Source organism: Phoca vitulina, unplaced genomic scaffold (assembly GCF_004348235.1).
Source record: "Phoca vitulina isolate PV1807 unplaced genomic scaffold, GSC_HSeal_1.0 scaffold46, whole genome shotgun sequence".
Taxonomy (NCBI): Eukaryota; Metazoa; Chordata; class Mammalia; order Carnivora; family Phocidae; genus Phoca; species Phoca vitulina.
In genome coordinates, this window is record NW_022589749.1 from 9369056 (window position 1) to 9391961 (window position 22906).

General features: G+C 45.7%; 1 protein-coding gene across 2 annotated transcripts in view; it reads left to right on the forward strand.

The window, feature by feature from the left end:
* Nucleotides 1-331: 331 nt before the first annotated feature.
* MLXIP (MLX interacting protein) overlaps nt 332-22906 on the forward strand; it is a 60581-nt gene continuing 38006 nt past the window's right edge. For both annotated transcript variants that reach the window (XM_032431283.1, XM_032431284.1), the window contains exon 1: nt 332-828. In XM_032431283.1, coding sequence (XP_032287174.1) covers nt 416-828 — 413 coding nt within the window. In that variant the 5' untranslated portion in view covers nt 332-415. The remainder of the gene's footprint in view (nt 829-22906) is intronic.

The window sequence follows — 22906 nt, forward strand, 5'->3', positions numbered from 1 at the left end:
TCGGCCAACGCCTCTCCAAGGCCGCGACACTTGCGAGTGGCACCACCTGGCCACCGCGGCCCGCAGCATCCCCGGCAGCCGGGAGCGGAGGGGGGCAGCGAGGGGCGGGACCTCCCGCGACCTTCCTCCCCGCCCCACCCCCCGCTTTTTTTGTCCGCCTAGCTACGGAAAGGCTCCCCTGCGCCTTTAAGAGGCCGACGCGGGCAGCCGATTGGCCGATACGCGCCGGTGACGTCACACCGGGGCCGGCGCCGAGGCAGCCCTCTCGGCCCGCGCCCTACCCCTCCCGCCCCGCGGCGCGCTCGCGGACAGTCCGCGCGCGGGCCGGGCCGGGCCGGGCCGGGCCAGCGCCCCGTTAGCCTCGCTCGCCCGCGTCGCCCGGAGCCCCGGGGGATGCTCCCGGCCGGCACCCCCTATGGCCGCCGACGTCTTCATGTGCTCCCCGCGCCGGCCCCGCAGTCGGGGCCGCCCGGTGCTGCTCAAGCCTCAGGTGCCTGAGGACGACGACGACTCGGACACCGATGAACCGTCCCCGCCGCCCGCCTGCGCTTCGGCCACCCCGGCCCGGGCCCACGCGAGCGCCGCGCCGCCGCCGCCCAGGGCCGGGCCGGGCCGCGAGGAGCCTCCGCGCCGCCAGCAGATCATCCACAGCGGCCACTTCATGGTGTCGTCGCCACACCGCGAGCACCCGCCCAAGAAGGGCTACGATTTCGACACGGTCAACAAGCAGACGTGCCAGACCTACAGCTTCGGCAAGACCAGCTCCTGCCACCTGTCCATCGACGCCTCGCTCACCAAGCTCTTCGAGTGCATGACCCTGGCCTACAGGTAGGGACCCGGCGACCCCGGGCCGGCCCCCCCTCTCCAGAGGAGCTTCCGACTTTGCCAGAACCGGCGCGGAGGGCTCGACCGCCTCAGGACCCCTGGGCTGCACGCATTCCCATTGGTTCTTGCGCCTTTGGGAGGGTTTATGGGTCTGGGATCCTCAGTGGAAGCCAGAGGGGTCGGTGTCCTGGCCTCTTCCCCTGCTGGCAGTGCTCGGGTTCTTCCGGCTTCACGTCCTCCATCCAGGCCCTCCCCTCCCGTGTCCCGAGGCCACCGACTTCGGACGCGAAAGAGGTGTAAATACAGGCTGCCCCTGTGTTACTCGACTCTCCACCCCTGCCCGCAGACGCTTTGTGTGTTTCCAGCAATATCGAGTAGTGGGTAAGAGCACCTGTCCAGGGGTGGCTCCAGTGCTGGTTCCAGTATTTAATGGTTGTGTCAAATCTCGGAGCCTGCTTCCTCTTTTATGAAGAGGGGGTGACAGTAGTATCAGCCTCCATTGGCTGTTTTGGGGATGGAACGACACATGGTTAGATGCTCTATAAATGTTAGCTACTTTTCTTACTGCCCCAGCAGAGAGAGGCTGGGTCTCCGCACATCTACTTTATTGGGAGACCATGTCCCACCTTAGTGGCCACCCTGGGTGCCTCCTAGGTAGACTTCCAGAGCCACAGCTGTTGGAGGTGCAGTCTGCCCCCCTGACAAGTTGGAAGGTTCTCTGGTCAGCCCTGAAACATTATATGGAGATGGTCTTGTTGAGGGCAGGCATCCCAGACGCCATTCTGACACGTGGATGCAGCTCTGGGCAGAAATCCCTTTTTTTTCTAAGTCACAGATCTGCCTGGCCCTCACGAGTTAAAGTGTCTTTCCACCCTCTCCTCCTTCCGAGTGCATGTTAGGTATTTGTGCCAGGTGACTTCTGCCTCAGCAACAGAACTTCTTTGGGCCAGCTGCAGTGCAGAGCAGTCCAGTCCTGCAGGAAGCTCCCGATAGGATCTCTGCTGAGTGGGGGTTATTTGCATTTGTAACTGCACTGGCCCAGGCTGTCTTAGGTCTGCTGTGCAGGGGGCACGGGGGAAGTTTCCTAGGAGACTCCAGAAACAGAGTAAAGAAAAGTAGGTACGTTCCGCCCCCCCCCCCCCCCCTTTTTTTGGAGAGCCTTTAAACCCAGATAGATCCAAGTTAAAACATTACACATTTACCTGAAATTAAAACATGGCTCAGGGTGGCATTTTCCCTCTCTGGAATAAATGATTAGTCAACTTGTTCCTTTGTTTTGTTTCTGAAACGAGCCTTCCCACCCCCACCCCATTTCCTCTCTTGAAGGTTTCCCTGGTGGTTTGTTTGCCACATGGCTGTAGTGCATTACCCAGAGCTCTCTTCCCATCCCCCTTGCGTGGCACACTGTAGGCTCTGCTCTGATTCTCTGGTCTTGCCAGTTTGAGCTGGCACTGAGCCTATGAAGATGTTCTCTCTCTTTTTTTTTAATGGTATTGAGATTGCAGTCTTTTGCCCTCTTTTAGACCTGCTTACTCAGTCTCGAATTTTGAGCACTTCCTTGGAATCAAACCCACCTAGATTATAGCGTATGCCACAAAGCCTTTTCCAACAAAACTATAGGTGAAAGACAGGAATGTGTTTTATTAAGAGGACTTAATCCTTTTCTTTCTTTTAATATAAACTTCTTCGTGTGCTGGGAGAGAAGGGATGATTAAGTAGCGGGAGGCATGAGTAGAAAGCTCTTACCTAAGCTCTGCTAAAGGAAAAATAAACCAGTCTTCCCTTTGCCCTTTTAGGTGTGGATAACCTAAAGGCTTATTATTAAAGAACACCAAAGAATTTTAGTAATGGCATTTTTCCCCCCACTTCTTTCAAAAATATCTTGGCAACTGGCCATTGCTCAATTAAGTTTCTTGATTGCAACATGCACCCTTACCTTGCTCTTCAAGACCTCCAGCTCCACTGGCTCTTTTCGCTTTGCTGTAGGTCCCTGTGCACAAGTCCTGCCACTCTGCAGGTCCCCAGTGGGTATCTGCCTAGTAATTTCTCATGAAGACACTCTTTGTCTCTCCGTGTGAGGCTGATTTGACTGTCCCCGAATTTAGTTGGCAGTGTGGAACTGTGATACAGATTGACAGAGGAATGACTCAAAACCAGTTGTCTGGGCTGTCGCCTCTGGCACGGAAAGCAGCAGAACAGAAGTGAGTTTCTGACCTCAGCTGTCCTATCATGACCACTAGCTGGCTGTCCGAGAAGGAGGGCTGAGATGGGGGCAGGGAGGGAAGCGGACTTGATCTCAGTGGTGGTCTGACTTCCCTTTCCACGGGATTCGAGCCTTCACCACTGTTTTCCAGGTTTTCTCCTTCTCCTTGGGCCTAGAGGAAGGCCAGCGGGGCCTTCTCTTCTGCCTGTTTCTGGCCTAGGCTCTTTCTAACCTCAGCTTCCTGTCTGTCCCCTGGTCTCTTGGTTCTAGCTGCCTAACTCTCCCTGGTACACTCTGTGCCTTTTTTTTTGTTTGTTTGGTTTCCTGTTAAGCTGCTGTCTCCCAGCTGTTTCCAGATGAGGTTCAACAGCTCTTTGGGGGAGGAACTAAATGCAAGGGAAGTTGTGGTTATTTTTTCCCCAGTCCGGTGAAGTGGTCCAGGGATTCTGAATATGATCTTCCTGAACATGCAAAGTCTTAAACTCCTAAAGGGTTTTTGGCAGGACTGACTTTGGGTGGGGGAATAGGGTGTTTGAGAAATGGGGACTGCGTGTGAGTGCGCCCAGTGGCCCGCCTGGGTAAGTAACAGTGCCAAGGAGATTCCAGCTCCATATCTGGCCTTAGGATCCATGTCCTTCCCGCTCTGTGATGCTAAGTAGCCCCATAGCAAAACATCTTGATTTGGTCCTACAATGTGTGCTCAATTACTGGGATGTTCTGGAGGGGAAGAAGTTGCCTTTCTCCAGGGCAAAGTTTCGGTCGTAGATGGTGGGGAAAAAGCCCAGGGTTTACCTTTTCAAAGCCTTCCTGTCTGCCACTGTAAAATGGGGAGGATAAAACTGCCCCGCAGGGTGGATGTGAGGATTAACTGATATAATGTCTGTAAATGTGTCTTGTACCTGGCAGGCAAGAGGCGGGCTTCACAGGCTGAATCCAATTCTCTGTCTTCACCCAGCTGACATTTAGGAGGACCAAGATTCCTCATCTGTAAGCTGAAGGAAATAACGTGTCTGACTGGGGTCTTCTAGTGTGGCTTTCAAATGCCTGCTTGACAAGCACTAAATAGATGCATTCTTGCTTTGCCCATGCTTTCCAAGCTCCACAATGGAGCTATGTACTCTAGAACATAGTTCATGGTTCTTGCCCTCTTAACATTTTAAGGAATGTCACACATGTAACTCACCCACACAGATTCTGATTACATCTAGTAGATAGTTTTTTTGTGGTTGGTTTTGGTTTCATTTCTCTACCTTTTTATGCAACTTTTTATTAGGAAGCCTAGGTGTAAATGTTTCCGGAGGGCAAGAGATGGTCTTTTTATGTATTTAGGGATAAGCAGTAGCTTTCTGGACAATGGGTTTCTGCTTAAGTGGTATCTTTTAACTTGGACCTGTAAGATAGCTTTGGGATACAAATTTCCAAAATCTACCCCTGTATACTTATGCTCTGTGTAGTAACCCTGTGCTCCTGGCCCAAGGTGGGAATCTCTGCCAGACTTAAGGAATTGACAGGATTAAAGGTTTGGAGCACAATATCCTCCAAATTTTAGGTTATCAGTAGAGGTACTTTCTAATGCTAGGCATGGTAACTAGTTGTAAATGGGAACCGTGCACACAAATGACGAAATTTACTCTTCTGCAACCATGCCAAAGATAAGCAAGTTTTCTTTTGCACTTTTTTCAGTATTTGATCATTATATAGTATGCACTGAGGGGCGGGAATGAGGTGGGAATGAGGGCTACAGAGATGAGAAAGACAGTCTCTGTCCTTGAGGAGCTCACAAACCAAGGGGTGGGGGACAGAGAGACAGTGGTAGAGTAATTAGCAAGGGCTGTGATAAAAAATGTGAGCCAGCTGTGCCAGCGGTACTGAGATTGAGAGTGTGTGTGTGTGTGTGTCTGTGTACGTAATTGCTATCAGTGTGGATGGTTTCCCCTGACATCAGGGTTTAATACTTACCTCCCCTTCCCCATGTTAACTGTCCACAATTATGGACCATATTCCCCAGCAGGAAGCCCCAGTGTTCCTTTTCTCTATCTTCTTCCCTTTAGTAGAGTGGGAGCAGATTTCCTTTTCACGTAGAGGCTGATTGGCTGATGGCCATCCTGATGGAAGGGCGAAGAAAAGCGATAATATTGGGAAGAGCCTGGGAAAAGAGGTTAGAGGACAAGGTGGAGAGGGTTTATTTGCACTGAGCACTCCTGTGTCCTGGATTCTCTTTACGTGATTTTTTTTTTTAAGATTTTATTTATTTATTTGAGAGAGAGAGAGTGAGCACAAGAGGTGGGGAGGGGCAGAGGGAGAAGCAGACTCCCCTCTGAGCAGTGAGCCTGAGGACAACGACATGGGACTGTATCCCAGGGTCCTGGGATCATGACCTGAGCCGAAGGCAGACACTTAATCGACTGAGCCACCCAGGCGCCCCTCTCTTTACGTGATCTTAAGCAACTCTCACAATAGCCTTCTCAGGTGGGTGGTGGTGGAGTTGTCATTTTTCATATTAAAAAAACACCCCCTCTCCCCAAGTTTAGAAGTTAATTTGCCCTGTTGCTGAGGTGAGGCAGCTTGTCCAAGGCAGCGTCTCTGGAGCTGAAAAGTTGCCTCTCTCATCTGCTCCACAAAGCCTGCGGTCCTATTAGGAGGTGAGAGTGCCAGTCCCTCTAAAGCAAGGCACGGGGAAACCAAGAGGGGGGAAAGGAATGCCTTTGGGCTGCTCTGTGCCCTTCCATGTGCTGCCCTTCCCCACCGATGAAATCCTCCCCGTCCTTCAAGACTCAGCTCAAGCACTGTTGTCCTAGTAAGGCTTTGCAAAGGGCGTGTACACCACATTGCTCTCTAGATCCATGATCCTTGTTGATTCTGCCTCGTAATGTTACGGAGACCTGACCTGGCACCATTCACGCTGTCTTCACCTTTGACTTTCCCGTAGAGCCTGTGTCTGGCACATACTAGGTGATTAAGAAGTACTTGTGAGATTGAAAACGGAAGCTCAGGGACCTGGAAACCAACATCATAAACTTGCCCTTGGCGAGCCTTGTTTGTCTTCACCTGTGCAAAGACAAACACAACTCTGTGGAGCAGCGCTTTAGAGGATGCTGGCGTGGGGTGGGATGACAGGCCGAGTGCTTTTGTTGGCTGGTGTTTGTATTGTGGCCCATGGGGACTGTTGCAGCAGATTAATGACACCTCCCCCCTCAATATCCACGTTGTAATCCTCAGAACTTGTGAATATGTTAGGTTACATGGAATCAAGGTTGCTAATCAGCTCTCTTTAGGATAATGGAGAGATTCGGAACGCCTGCGTGGCTCGGTCGGTTAAGTGTCCGCCTTTGACTCAGATCATGATCCCGGGGTCCTGGGATCGAACCCCGCATGGGGCTCCTTGCTCAGTGGGAGTGCTTCTCCCTCTGCCTGCCGCTCCCCCGGCTTGTGTGCTCTCTCTTTCTGACAAATAAATAAATAAAATCTTAAAAAAAAATTTTAAAATGGAGAGATTATTTTGGATTATCCGGGTGGGCCCGTTGTAATCACAAAGTCCTTAAAAACAGGAGAGGAAATCAGAGAGAAGCAGAGAGAGCCGCAGAAGGCCTGGCCTGATGTTGCTGGCCCTGAAGACAGAGGTGGGGCTGTGTGCTAAGGAATGTGGGTGCCTCCAAATGCTGTAAAAGGCAGGAAAACATATTCTCCCCTAGAGCTTTAGAGGGAACCCAGCCCTGCTGACATCTTGATTTTTAGCCCAGTGAGACCCATGTCAGACTTCTGACTCCCAGAACTATAAGATAATAAATAGGTGGTGTTCTAAGCCACTCATTTTGTGGTCATTTATTATAGCAGTCATAGGAGACTAATACAGCCTAACTTGAAATGTTCCTTGAGGTCATGTTTTTAAGCATGTAACCCAGCTAATGTAAAGCATTTTCAGCTCTTCTTCAGCCGCAGGAGAGCATAGCAACCTACCGTGGAGTTCTGTCAAGTTACACGGTGTAGTAGGCACCAGTTCAGGGGATCTAGTGAGAGGAGGGCCCAGTTATATAAGGACAAGCCTGTAAAATGGGTCTTACCCTTAGTTCCCAGTACAATTCCTGAATAGGGTATTGTAGAAAGTTAACTTTACTTATTTTTAAAGATTCACACAATGGTGAAAAATTCAGTGTGAGCTCCCATTCTCTTGGGTATAATATATCCAGTTCAGACAGCAAATATCTTAGGTGATATTTTCCATCTTTTGTTGAGATTCTGTCTGTAGCTAGAAATCCAGGTCACAGGAGTTGTATTTTATTTAGACAGAGCTCTTGGGATCAGGATCAAGGATCGGAGACCCTCCTGTGCTTGCCTGTGTAATGGGGGTTTATTGCAAAGCTCAGGAAGGGTGCTGGTAATCTCAAGATGATTCCAGGATTCCTAGGACTGCCTGACTTCAGTGCAGATTGGAGCCAGGTTCCAGGCGGCTCTGGGTCTTCGGCACGGAGAGTTTGTCCTTTCCTGCTTCACCCCTGTGAAGTGACTCGGCTCTTCTCAGGCTCTGCTTTTCTTCGCAGTCTTGCTTATCCCAGCGCCAGCTGGCTCACTTACCTGTGGCCCTGTCTCTTCTCGGCGTCAGAGCTTCTGCTTAGCGGGGCTTTCGCATCTGCCTGACTAGAGCTTGCCCGTGGCCTGTGTTGCAGATCCAGCCCTTGCTTAGAGCTTCCTATTACCACCAGTGCCCTTTGCCAAATGCCTAGCTAAGCCCCGTAGCCTCCAGTTAAACTGTTTGAGGGGGAGACTAGCTGTCCCCCTCCCTCTCTGAGCAGCACCTCACAAGCCCCACAGCATGAGTCTGGCCGTGGTCTTTGGACTGGCTGCTCTTTCCTTCTAGAAGTTTTTTTTTTTTTTTTAAGATTTTATTTATTTATTTGACAGAGAGAGACACAGCGAGAGCAGGAACACAAGCAGGGGGAGTGGGAGAGGGAGAAGCAGGCTTCCCGAGGAGCAGGGAGCCTGATGCGGGGCTGGATCCCAGGACCCTGGGATCATGACCTGAGCCGAAGGCAGATGCTTAATGCTTGAACCACCCAGGCGCCCCCATTCTAGAAGTTATTAATCATGCCTCTGTTGGGTGCTAGGCACAGCTCTAGCCTTGGTGATACAGCAGTAAATGAGGAAAATTAGTCATCTCCTGTCATGGAGTTTATATTCTAGTAAGGGGAATCGGTAAGCAAATCAGATGTATGTTGTTAGTGCAGTGAAGAACATAAAACAAAATGAAAGAAGGAAAGTGATAGGGGCAGGGGGAGGGTGAGCAGATACTTTATCTCACTGGTCAGAGAAGTCTTATGAGGAGGTGACATTTCAGGTTGAGCCGAAACCTGAGTGGTGAGGAGGAGCCAGGCATGGATAGGCGTCCCCGGCTGTAGAAGAGCCCGAGGCGAAGGCCCAAGGTGGAATGAACTTGGCACATTGTGGGGTTAGAAAGAAGGCCAACGTGGCTAGAATGTTGAGGACAGGGTGAGTGGTAGGAGATAAGACTCAAGAGGCAAGGGGCCTTGTTGCATGGTGAGAAGTTAGGATCTTGAGCTCACTGCACTGGGGTAGACAGCTTGTTGAGGCTGCTCTGTGGAGACTAGTCGATAGGAGGCAAGAGTAGAAGCAGGGGTACCACTTGGGAGGCTGTGGAGCCTTTCTCAGACTAGGATGGCAGCCGTGGAGGTGAGGAGAACTGGATGGATTCAAGGTGGGTTTTGGATTTGCCAAGGGATTGGACACGGAGGATTAAAGAAAGGCCAGCATCTACAATGACTGGGAGGTTTTGGCGTGAGCCGTGGGGACTCTTACTGAAATGAGGAAGCTGAGGAAGGCCCAGTCAGCTACGGTGGCAGGACGCGCTGTGCTGTGCCCTGAACTTGTCGGATGTGGGTGCCCTGCGACTGGAGCTGTGGGAGGGGCAGCTTCCCCAAGAGGAGGCTGACAGGGGGCTGTCAATGTAGGGGGCCCTTCAGTTGTTCAGTGAGGTCCTCACTCTCGCTGGAGCAGCCCTCACATAGCCTTGACCAGTCTTCTGTCCACACTGTTCCATCTTGCCTCCCAAACCTCTACTGTGCCTCTTGAGGGGGCCGGCTGCAGACGGGGGGTTTTGGACTTTTGAGCTGGCGTTCGGAAGGTAGTGTCTTTTCTTGCGAAATATATACTATCATATATCCCAAAAGATATTTTTGCTCAGCCGGGTCTGGTTGTGGTAGAGGAATATTCCCTGATGTTAAATGCTCTAAAAAAACTTCTCCAAATCTAGCATTCTTAATGTATTTGGGATTGGACTGCATCACCAGAAAAATCGTCTGGAAGGAGGCAGTGTAGAAGGGGAGCTCTAGGAAGGCGTCCAAGAGCTGGAAAAACAATTCCAGAAACAGGATTCCTTGCCATTCACTTTTGAGTCTCAGAAGTGAAGATAAAGAATCTAACAACGAAGAGCAAAGCTAAGAAGTAAGAGCCCATAAGGAGACAGCAAGGAGAACTAGGCTACTGGTAGAAACAGCTTAGGGAGTTTTAGTTGCAGTGGAGCGAGAAACCATTAGGATTTAGGTAGCATAGCTTTGCTGTTGAGGAATTTTCTGGGAGTAGGAGGATCTGTTCTGAACGCTAGTTAACGGTTCCTTCCCACTGTGGCTTGTGGGCATAGGGAAGAAGGTGGCCTCTTTTGGTTTGTCACCATGAGACAAACTTGGTCATCAAAACAAAAAACAGCTTCTTATGTAAAAAGTAGGGGGATTAACTCAGTTTCTAGATATTTACCCAATAATCGAGTTTCTGAAAGAACACTCTGAAGAACTTTATCCTGTGCTCACATGATAACTGACCCGTTTGCCCATGGACTACCCCGTCTCATGATGGGCAGCTGGGACCTGCCCTGATAGCTTGATACTGAGCTTTTTAGAGGAAGTTAATTTATAAATCCCTTTTATTTATTAAAAAGAAACACTTTGAATGAATTCTTAAAACAACATATGATTGGGCGCCTGGGTGGCTCAGTTGGTTAAGCGACTGCCTTCGGCTCAGGTCATGATCCTGGAGTCCCGGGATCGAGTCCCGCATCCGGCTCCCTGCTCGGCAGGGGGTCTGCTTCTCCCTCTGCCCCTCCCCCCTCTCATGTGCTCTCTCTCTCTCATTCTCTCTGTCTCAAATAAATAAATAAAATCTTAAAAAAAAAAAACAAAAAAAAAAAAAACAAAAAAAAACAACATATGATTGTATTTGTTTGCTATTATAAACAACTCTTTTCTAGTTGAGTAGCAAACAGGGTCTTTTAAAATGCCTTCTTTGTTCTTTAAATTATCAAACATGTCTTTCTCTGCCTTGGAGCAGGACTCTTTTAGCCACTTGCACAGACAAGTTTTTGTTGTTGTTTTTTAGCAACGTTACTGAAGTATAATTTGTATGCCATAAAACACACTCATCTTTTTTTTTTTTTTAAAGATTTTTATTTTTATTTATTAGAGAGAAAAAGAGGAGAGAGACAGAGTGTGAGGTGGGGGGGAGGAACAAAGGGAGAGGGACAGGCAGACTCCCTGCTGAGCAAGCAGGCTCCCTGCTGGGTGGGGAGTCTGAGGTGGGGCTCAGTTCCATAACGCTGAGATCTGACCTGAGCCAAGACCTGAGCCAATATGAAGAGTCGGACGCCTAACTGACTGAGCCACCCAGGTGCCCCAAAACACAGTCATCTGAAGTATACCGTTCATTGATTGGTAGTTGTGCAGTCATTATTCCAATCCAGTTCTAGAACTGGATTCCATCACCCCACTGAAATCCTGCCCTTTTATGTTTGATCCTAGTTCCCACCTTAGCCCCAGATGCACTCTGATCTGCTTTCTGTGTCTATAGATTTGCCTTTTCTGGACATTTCATATAAATGGAACCATTTACGTCTAGCTTAGCATCCTGTTTTCAAGGTTCATCCATGTTGTTTATTTTATTTATAATAAAAGATGTGTCTGTATTTTATTCCTTGTGGTTGCTGCATAGTATTCTATGTATTAGCATAGCACATTTGTTTATCCATTCATGACAGACATGTTTTTGAGGGAAGCCTAGTACCTTCATCATTTGGGTATTGATTTTCCATTCCCTATAATAAAATTCTCGTACAGATTGAGATGGGAACTTTCTTCTAAGGTGAGACTAGGAAACAGCAGTGTGTATGGTAGAAAGATGATTGGTTTGGGTGCCACTGGACAGTGGTGCCACTGGTTAGTGACATATCACAGCCCCTCTAAGTCATTGTGTCTCTAACTGGGGGGAAAGAGGCAAGGGGTGGGGGAAGAGCTTAGACTAGGACCATGGTTACCAACCTTATTTATCTTCAGTGAGCCTGATGTTTTTGAGAGAGATTGCCTTAGGAACAATGTGCATTCAGCAATAAAAAAGATCAAGCTACCGGTCTGTGCAACATGACGAACCTCAGAAACATTATGCTGAGTGAAATAAGCCTTACTCTGAAGAGTATATACAATTTCATTTATATGAAGTTCTAGAGTAGGTGAAACTAAGGTGAAGAAAAATCACACCAGTACTTGCCTCTGAGGGAGGTTGGAGAGGGGACTGACTGGAAAGAGACACAAGAGAACTTCCTAGTATGGTGGTAATCTTGGTAGAGCATTATATATTTGTCAGAACTCACTGAAAGAGAATAGCACACTTAAAATTTGTACATTTTTTTCCTGTAAATCCTACCAAAAGCAACAGGAACCATTGACAAATACTGAACTCTGGCTGATGTTACGCGTGCTGCTGTGTTAAGGATGAAGCATACAGACGTCTGCCTCTTACTCTGAAGCGCTTGAAAATAGTGGTGCTCAAACCTTTTGGTCTCAGGACCCCTTTGTGCTCTTAAATATCAAAAACCCCAAAGAGCTTTTGTTCGTGTGGATTGTATCTGTTGATGTTTACCATATTAGAAATGAAAACAGAAAATGTAAAAATATTTGTTAAAGCATTTAAAAAAATAATAAACCCATTACGTGTTAACCTAAATAACAGTTTTGTAGAAAATAACTGTTCTCTGAAAAGACGAGCAGATCTCTTTAATGTTCAGCTAATGTTTGGTTGGAAGACAGCTGGATGCTCATATCTACATTCATCTGTTGCAGTATCACATTCCTGGAAAACTTCACTGTATACTCTTGAGAGAATGAGAGTGAAAAAGGAAAAAAGCCTCTTAGTATTATTTTGAAAATAGTTTTTGATATCATGGACCTCCCAGAAGGGCCTCAAGGACCCCCAGGGGTCTCCAGATCACTTTGAGAACCACTGCTCAAAAATAAATAAGATGGATGGATGGATAGATCAACTTTTGATAAAGTAAATATATCAAAGTATTAATTGTAGCATCCAGGTTGTGGGTACATGGGTTTGCACCATATAATTTTTTCAATTTTTCTGTATATTTGAAAATTTTCACATTGTTAGCAAAATGAGAAAAATGCATTTATGTAAAGAATGACCACCATGGCTTTATCACAGGCAAATAAATACTTTTAACAATATTGAAGACAACCTTTGGAATGAAGTACTGACATATGCTACAACATGGAGGAGCCTTGAAAACATTATGCTAAGAAGCCAGACACAAAGGCCCACCTGTCGTGATCCCATTTATATGAGATGTCCAGATTAGGCAACTCATAAAACAGAAAGTGGAGTAGCGGTTGCCATGGGGATGGAAGAATGAATCAGCACAGCTAATGGGTGTGGGGTTTTTAAAGGAGTGATGAACATATTCTAAAAACAGAGAATGATGAAGATCACGCAACTCTGTGAATGTACTAAATACCAATGAACTTTTTTTTTTTAAGATTTTATTTATTCATGAGAGACAGAGAGAGAGAGAGGCAGAGGCAAAGGGAGAAGCAGGCTCCCCGCTGAGCAGGGAGCCTGAGGCGGGACTCGATCCCAGAACCCCAGGATCATGACCTGAGCCAAAGGCAGACGCTTAACCATCTGAGCCACCCAGGCGCCCACCAATGAACATTTTTAAAGGGAAAATTTCATGGCATGGAAATTGTGTCTCAATAGAACTGTTATTTAAAAAATATTTAAGACATTTCAGGTTTTCAACATTATCTTTAGGAAGTCTGACTTGAGAAGCACTGGACCATATGATCTTCAAGATCTTAAATATGTCAGTGTCTAGAAATTTCATTAATTCGATATCTCCCTGTCTCTTCTGTGTATAGTAAATGAGAGAATGGTTGGGAAAATGACCTGCCTCTCCAACTTGCCCGATAGCTTGCCAAATCACCCTCTCTGAGGTTATCCCATTAAGACCTTTTTTCTTCTTAACGTTGTATGAGTCAGGGGTTACAAATACAAATGCCCACAAGGGCCAGGTGATGTGAGCTATCTGTGAGGAAAAGAGGACCTTTTCTATCATGCATTTTCCTCCTTTTGATAAAGTCATGGTTACAGAGAAATTTTTTATTGTGAAAACTCATGTAAGCATAAACTGCAATTGACTTGGCCTCAGTGATGGATGGAAAGACAATGGGGAGTGGTGGGGTGCGTGGTGAATTAAAGAATGTTTGCCTGGTTTAAAGGGGGCAGCCATCACTCAGCTTCAGGTGATTCTTGCTATTTGGGAATGTGAGCCCAGTGTTACGAGATTTGGCATATTTGAAAAGTTGGAAGAAATCTGAATTAATATGTGAACTCCACTTTTAAATTTTGCTTCAATTTACAGTTTAATGTCTGAGTCCAAGTATTAGTTATTCTGGGGAAATGAGTTTGGGCTAGGTTAAATCTAGTTTAGAAGTGAGTCTTGGCCAAAGAGATGAAGGAATGTATTGTGCTGTTTGCCACAGGCCAGCTTCTGGCACAAGGAAATATTTTTAGGTGTACTAGCTCTTAATGTGTACCTTCTGCCCTGTGCTGTATTTAAAGTCATGGGGCCGTAATCTTATGAATATAAAATCTAGGATTGCCTGGTAAATTCCAGAGGTATATATGCACCTAGTAGTAGACAGTTACTTTGAGTTAGGAGGAGCTTGGGCAATTATTTTAAATGATCTTATCTTGGAAAATGGAGGGTCCATTCTCCATTTTTGTGAATTTCTTGGACTAGAAGTTACTCTTAACTTTATAGTCTGTCTCAGACTATACCCCTTAACTTCACCATAGTTGGCTGGGGTGGGGCTGTTTTCATAGGCGGATTCTGGGGTGGAGGAAAGGGATAATAATTTGAACTCCAAACAGTTGATTTGGTTAGAGTTGAAACAAAATTATAACTCTGTTAGACTGAGGAGGCCTGTCTCTGGGCTCTTGTTTAAGGTTTCTAAATCTACACGTTTAACATTATATTACATGCCTCTGGCTTTTCTTCCCCAGTTTGAGAGAGAGAGAGAGAGGGAGAGAGAGAGAGAGAGAGAGAGAGAGAGAGAGAGTGTGTGTGTGTGTGTGTGTGTGTGTGTGTGTGTGTGTGGCAGTTAAGAATAGATGCGCTGCTTTAGAACCCTCAGCCTAACACACACATTCCCACATAAAAGTACGGTTCGTGCAGCCACCTTGGGTATGTTCCTGCTCTCGGATTTCTATCTATATTTGATCTGATCTATAAAGATGGGGGCAGATTAGCTTTATGGTTCTTAAATGCCAGTAACTTCTGCTTCTAAGCCAGAGTGAAATAGAATTTGTATTTCTTAGAGGTACAGTGCTTTCTGCTGAGGTATGTTCCCTGAAAAGTTGGGGAGTTATTCTTTTAGGCTTAACACCTTGCTTTTTGAAATTTGACTGTATTTCCAGGCCTCCTTCCAGGAAAAAAAAAAAAATCCCACACCCAGAGATAACTACTGTCAGTTCCCTAGTGTTTATCCTTCCAGGCCTTGTGGGGTTTTTGTTTGTTTTTCTTTTTTTGTCATGATGAGTGCATTTTTTTTCTGTTTAATAGATTATGAACACCTTTCAAAGCCCTAAAATATTCATCTGCAATGTTTTTTAGTGACTGAATGGTATTTCACTGTGTGAATGGATGTACTATTTGTTTAATCCCTCTCACGGTTATTGAGAATATTTCATAGTATTTTTGTACAAGTAACTTTAAGGTGTTTCTGGGCCCTTGTTCTATTCTTCTCTGTTACCGTACTGCAAGGTGGCTACTTACTCTGGAAATGTCCCTCTGCCACCTCCTTCTCCCTGACAGAAATAACCCTCGACCTTGAGAATCTTTCAGCAGACTCTTGGAAACAGGCGGCAGTTGGGATTGCCACATTAGCCACCCCACCTGCCTTGTCACACCCTCCCAGCCCTCATCGATAAGGTGTTTGTGGAGGGAGGAGGTGAGCAGGTACGCAGCGGGAAAGCACCCTTTGTTCTCTGCCCTCGGCTGCTGATAGGAAAGCTCCCCGTGTTTTTATGTATGTCCCTACAGCCTGCAGAAGGGCGGGGAACACGACGGATGGTGTTTGCCCCCCCCCCGACAGCAGCTTGCACGCCTGGACTGAGGCCTGAGCTTGCACGTCTGTCCTGTGTCCTGCTGGCTGACAGACCCCTGAGGCCGAGGGCTTCGTGATGATGTGAACAGGTGAATGCAGTCCCTTGGCTTTCTGTTGTTCCAGAGGCAGGGAGAGCATTGAGTGTCATGAAAGGTTGTAATTCCAACTGTGTAAATCCACACCACATGTGATGGGGAGCTGTGTGGATGCATTTCCTTTGAATTATAAAACAAAATGCTGGTATGACTTGGTGTGTGGAAGGAAAAGCTAATTCAGTTCACTAGAAAACAGTTAATCTCTGTCACATCAAGTCCAGAGATGCTCACCTCTGGCTTTGGCAGCCTTACTCATGAGTTTGGTCAGTTATGGGGTTTCTTTGGTTCCATCTAGTACACCCCCACACTACTGGCAGAATGTGTGGTGGAGGGGCTGGTTGGAGACACGAGCACCTTGGTTATGTTTGAAAAACGGCGTTAGTTGTAGGACTCCTTGGTTCAGTGGAGGGTTAGGCTGTCCGTTGTGGCGACCACATCCACCCGCCACGTTCCAGCTCGGGGCTCCAGAGCCAGGCCCCCCAGCCTCCTAGCTCTTTCTCAGGCTGGTCTTCTATTTATTAGACAAGTCTCTGTTTCTCTTTAGCTTTGGAATTCATGATTTTTTTTTCCCCCATGAGAGACCTTGTCAGAAGGCTTTTTCCCATGGAATAAAAGCCTTCTGACAAAAGCAAAGAACCCAGTTATCAGCCCCTGGCTTGTCCTTGGCACTGTCCTTGTGCGGTACCTGAGGGCCAGCAGGCAGGTGGTGCTGGAGAAACTCCCCTGTGGCATGCACGGCCTCCCGTAGCTGCTTCTCAGAGTAGGCTACCAGAGACCTCTTGATTATAGTTGAGCTGGCTTGGCCAGTAGGTAGCCAGCTGCTTTTTGCCCCGTAACTTTGTTTATCTCTGTTTTTGTGCTTGTTGCTGGCTCCTTAGAGTTCTGGGTGTGTTTGTAGCGTGCTTGAGGTGATTGCTGCTGATTGGTAAAATATGGATGAAGTGAGCAGGGCTGGGTGTGGTGTGAGAAATACTGTAATCTGCAGGTTCCCCCACCCCAGCTCCCTCCAGGTTCTTTCCTGCAGAGAGAATTTCTTTGTCCTGCCCTAGAGGGTCCTGGGGTAGCAGCTTTCAGGCTCTTGTAAAGCTAGGGGCAGCCACCCCAGCTTGCTAGCTCTAATTGAGGTCTGGGGTGTGCTGCCCTCCCAAATTGACTGGAACATTGACCCAGCAGCACTATAGAAAAACTTGATGTTTCAGCCCTTCGTTCTCTGTTGGCTGGGATCACTGGAAATATATCAGTAAGTGAGACTCAAATATGTCCTGGGAGTTCCAGCTCCTGGGTAGGAGATCCATGGCAGCAAAACAGCCGGCTCCAGTGATGTGTCATCTCTGAATGGCAGCTGGCCTGCCTCTCTTGCGTCACATGGGTTGGCTGATGTTGGTTTAAATGTGTACTTTTCCCCCCTCTTTTTTGTGTGATATCTTAAAGTCATGGGGACTAGGGGGCAGAAATCAGGAGGGGAGGGTAGGTTCTTCAACCGGCTCTTATTGGCCTGTTGCAGTCTCCTGACAAAGCCATCATTGTTTTGAGTAAAGCACCAGTTGGTTCAGTTTGAATCGGTTCAGTGGCTGCTTTTCTTCCACCTCAGCCACGTTCCTGGGGGGAGGCATTCCTGGGGGGAGGCGGGAGGAGGGCTGCCCAGTCCAGAGGGAAGAACCTGCTTTCCTTTGCCCTCTTGGCTCAGTAGTATCTTGGGCTTGTTAACCATTCCAGAATAGACAGCTGCCTCCTGGTCAGTGGCCATCCCAGGCCACTCCTGGACCCCAGCTGGGTCACAGCTATCCTGGCCTCCTGGCATGGAGCCTCCGGGAATCGGGCTGCTTGCCTGTGGCCTCAGCCTCACTTGGCACTCTCCTGCCTCATACGGGAGACCACCTTCTCTGGCCAGGTTCCCCACCTGCTGTCGCTATGGCCCGGCTGACTTCATGCCGACCTTTTGGCCTGGCATCTGCCCCTATCATGCATATGACGCTTCAAGCTACAAAGTTAATCTGAAGAACGAGTAATTCCTCTGGTTGGAGTCCCAAACACAGTCCCTCCAGCCTGGGGGAGCAGGAACTCAGCATTTGGGTTCTTTCTGCTGCTGACTTAAGTGGCACTGGCTTCCACCCCTCGTTTAGTTTCATATTTGTGTGGTCAGATTAGTCACATCCAGCTGTCTTTGTGGAAATGCCAGGCTCACGGGTGCAGACAGCAGGAACTCACGTGGGGGTGGAGGTAGCTCCCATAAGCAGTGAGAAGATCAGACTCCATTTCCTTACCAAGTCAGGAACTTAGTTTCTCTGCATATGAACTGGTAGCTATCCAAACGCCGTGTGGTTGCAGAGTGGCATTTGAAGAGCTTAGGAAAAATGCAGGGTATGGGACAAACATTTTCTAAAGACCTGGGCCCCAGACAGCCAAGTTAAAGTGCTTTTTTGCAGAGTTGCAAAGGCGGGAGATTATATGTGGTGGACAGAGCCAGATGGGAGGGTAGTAATAGAAAGTGATCTTGTGGCAGCCCCCTTGGGTCCCCCCCTCCTCCGGAGCTTTGTACTATCACTTAAGCTGTCGCTCAATAAACCTTGCTTTGCTGCCCCCCCTCCCCCCACACACAAAAGTGATCTTGTCCACAGGGTTAGTTCTTACTCAGAGCTGGTCTTGGGAACCACCTACATGGTAAGATCTGAGGAGCATAGAAGAATCTGTCAGTGTATCTAAATTATTTCTTTAGTTCAGTCCTTTGAGTGACATTAAAATTGGGTAGCTGTTAAAATACATTTACAAAAATACCTTAGTTATTTGCCCCTCTCTTAATGAATAGAGAGCTTCCTTTGATATAAGCTAGTCTCCCAGATCTCCATGGCTCATTTTGTTAATCATCTCTTTAATAAAATTAACCATTTTTTTAAGATTTATTTATTTATTTATGTGACAGAGAGACATAGCGAGAGAGGGAACACAAGCAGAGGGAGTGGGAGAGGGAGAAGCAGGCTCCCCGCCGAGCAGAGAGCCCGATGCGGGGCTCGATCCCAGGGCCCTGGGATCATGACCTGAGCCGAAGGCAGACACTTAACGACTGAGCCACCCAGGCGCCCCTGAAATTAGACATTTTTAATGAAAAGTGGAAATCTCTCTCAAATACATCATAATCTTCACTGCTTTCTTGAATGTTATTGATATAACTTGATTAACTAGCCACCTATTTCTGAATATTATTTATTGTGGCATTTCTTGATATCCTTGCACCATAAAGGTATGTATATTTGCTTCTCTGCTCACCCATTACAGGCTCTCTTGTGCGTGGGTTTTCGTATCTCTAATGATTGTCTCCTCCAGGCTCTTGGCTGCCACTTGTGCAGTGAGTTTGCCACTTCCCCCCCCTGTCGGTCTAGTGCTTCCGTATTCTGTTGGTTTGCATAACTTGTTAAAGTGAGTGTAAAATTAGAGTAATTAACTTAGTGAGGGTTTAGAGACTCTCCTCTGAGTCAAGTGCACAGACTTTTATTATCTATCTTGAATTATTTTTACTTCTGTATAACTAAGCCAAAGAGAGTTGTGAGATAATGCTGTACATATAAACTTCTTTTACAGAATAATCTTAAGCCATTATTACCCATTTATATCACTGAAATTTATTGATATATTAACTTGTGTATATGATAAAATTATCTGCAAAAAAAGGGCAAAGATAATACACTCTTAAGAATATTACAGTGTATTCTTATTTTTGAAATGTGGCAAAAAAAACCCCACAAAATTCCAGATCAACATGGTAAACTGTGAATATTACTTTCTATTAATTATGAGATGGAAATTCACTTTTTCCCTTTTTCAAAATGGAAATAGTTTTGTGGAGGTTCCTCTCCAACTCTCCTCATTATATAGAAATGGGTAGTCATTGTCAAATGGAGAACTCAGACATTTCAGAAAGACAGGAAGAAAAGAGCAGAATCCTCTGAAACACTCTTTGTGGAGTTATATACCGTTATTTTGTCACTACGTCCTTTTTATTTTTTTCTGTACCTTTGTAGATAAAAATAGACCTGCACTATCATTTTCAGTCATCTTTTGAAGAGCAAAAGTTTTAAATTTTGATGAAGTCCAGTATATCTATTTTTTTTTTTTTTGTAGCTCATGCTTTTTGTGTCCTATTTAAGAAACCCCAAACCCAAGGTCTCTAAAGTTTTCCTATATTTTCTTCAAAAAGTTTTATAGTTTTGAGTCTTACATGCAGGACAGTGATCCATTTGGAGTTAATTTTTATTTATGTATGAGGAAAGGATTGAGATCCAGTTTAAATAGTATTGCGTGGAATGTTTTCATTATTAGTTAGCTCTTCTCATTCCACTTATTTAATTATTCTTTTAGAATAAATTCTTAGAAGTAACTCTATAAGATAAAAGGGTATTCACACTGAAATCTTTGATATATGTTGCCAGACTTGATTTTAAAAGTTGTACCACTTAGAAACCCCCAGAATGGGAGAAAATATTTGCAAATCACGAATCTAATAATGGATATGTTATATAGAATATATAAAAAACTACAACTCAGAAATAAAAAGACAACCTAATTAAACAGTGGGCAAAGGACTTGAATCGTATTTCTTCAAAGATATATGGATGACCAATAAACACATGAAAAAATGTTCAACACCATTAATCATTAGGGAAATGAAAATTGAGACCACAGAAATACTGCTTTACACCCACTAGGTTGTGACAAGTGCTGGCGAGGATGTGGAGAGACTGGAACTCTGCACTGCTGGTGGGAATGTAAAATGGTGCAGCCACTGTGGAAACCACTCTAGTAGCTCTTCAAAAAGTTAAACATAGACGTACCTGGGGCGCCTGGGTAGTTCAGTCGTTAAGCGTCTGCCTTCGGCTCGGGTTGTGGTCCTGGGATCGAGCCCCGCATTGGGCTCCCTGCTCGGCGGGGGGCCTGCTTCTCCCTCTCCCGCTCCCCCTGCTTGTGTTCCCTCTCTCACTGTGTCTCTCTCTGTCAAATAAATAAATAAAATCTTTAAAAAAAAAACAAAAATAAAAATAAAGATAGACGTACCATTTGCCCCAGGAGTTGGCATTCCTGGGTGTCTACGCAAGAGAAATGAAAGCATATGTGTGGACAAAACTTGTGCACAAATGTTCATAGCAGCATTATTCAAAATAGCCCAAAGGTGGAAACAACCCAAATGCCCATCAACGAATAAGTAAATAAACAAAATGTGTTGCATCCATATAATGGAATATTGTTCAGCCATAAAAGGGAACTAAATATTCGCTATCACATGGATGAACCTTGAAAACATTATGCTAAGTTGAAGCCAGTCACAAAACCACATATTACATGATTCCACTAATATGAAATGTCCAGAGTGGACACACATGTAGAGATAGAAAGTAGATTAGTAGTTGCTTAGGATTGGGAGGTGATGACTGAGGGGTATGGCATGTCTTTTTGAGGTAATGGGAATGTGGTAAAATTGACTGTGGTGATAGTTGCACAACTCTGTGATTAGACTAAAAACCATTGAATTGTACACTTTAAATGCGTGAATTTTGTGGTATGTGAATTACATTCCAATAAAGCTGTTAGCAAAAAAAAAAGAAAAGTTGCACCAGTCAGTATTCCCAATAGCAGTGTATAAGAGACCCTATTCTCCCACATTCTCCCCAACTCTGGGTGCATTACTGTAATTTGAAAATTTAATTCAGCTCTGTTGGGGTTTAACATGGAAACAATAAAATTCACCCCTTTAAATGTACATTTCAATAGTTTTGACAAATGTATACACATGTGTAACCACTATAGCCAAGATACAGAACATTTCCAGCAGCCCGGAAGGTTCCTTTGTACTCTTTCCAGGCATTCACCCGTCCCCCATCTGCTCTCTCACTGTAGATTAGATTGGTCTTTCCTTGTGTTTTGTATAAATAGAATCATAAGGTATGTACTCTTTTTGCTTGATTTCTTTTGCTCAGCATGTTTTTAAGATTCATCTGTGTTGCTACATGATCAATAGTTAATATTCTATTGCTTGGATATACCACAGTTTGTTTTATCCATTCCCCTGTTGATAGACATTTGGCTTGTCTTCGTTTTATTGTTTTCAACTTCATTATGAATGAAGCTGCTATGACTGTTAATGTACAAGTCTTGATGTGGACATGTTTTCATTTCTCTTGTGTAAATGCTGGGTTGTAGGTAAGGAGATGTTTCACGTCATAAGAAACTGCCAAATTGTTTTCCAAAATGACTGTACATTTTTAAAAAATCATGTACCATTATTACTGTGCTTTTAAAAATCATTAATCTGATAGGCAAAACATAGTATCTTGGGTATTTAAATTTTCATTTTTTTGATCTCTAGTGGATGTATTGTTCCCTGAATTTGACCATTTATTTTATATTTGTGAATTTCCTTTTAGTTCTTCTCTTTTGCTCTTTTTGTTTTTTAAAGAATTTATTTGAGAGAGAGAGTGAGAGAGAGCATGAGTGGGGGGTGGGGGTGGGCAGAGGGAGAAGCAGACTCCCCACTGAGCAGGGAGCCTGATATGGGGCTCGATCCCTGGAGTCCGGGATCATGACCTGAGCCGAAGGCAGACGCTTAACTGAGCCACCCAGGTGCCCCAGGTCTTTCTTTTTCCAGTTTTTTCCCCCCAACATTTGTATTATAAAAAATCTTAGAGAAAATTTGAAACAATGGTGCAGCCGTCCCCTTCATAGCTACCACCTGCAGTAGACGTTTGTTAACTTTGGCCATACTTGCTTTACATACCTGTCTCTCTTACTTTCCTATGGTTCAGAGAAAAAATTGGAGACATCATGACCTTGTATTCCTAAAAATAAAGATACTCCCTTTCATGACCATTATGTCATTTTCATGCCAAAGTGAATAATCCTTCCACCTTTTCCCCTTGGCATTGACTTTTTGAAGTAATGGGTCCAGTTGTATTGAAGAATGTCCCACATTCTGTATTTGTTTTCTTGTTGTGGTGGTTAATTAACATGTTCCTCTGTCCCTTGTGTTTCCTGTAAACCATGTTGGGCCTAAAAGGCTTGATTACATTTAGGTTCAGGATTTTTTTTTTTTTTAAAGATTTTATTTATTTGACAGAGAGACAGTGAGAGAGGGAACACAAGCAGGGGGAGAGGGAGAAGCAGGTTTCCCATTGAGGGGAGAGCCCGATGCGGGGCTCGATCCCAGGACCCTGGGATCATGACCTGAGCCAAAGGCAGATGCCCAACGACTGGGTGTGCTTCACAGATAGTCACATCAAAGGTACATAATGTCAGGTTGTCCCACTATTAATGATGCTAAATTGATCATTTGGTTAGGATAACTG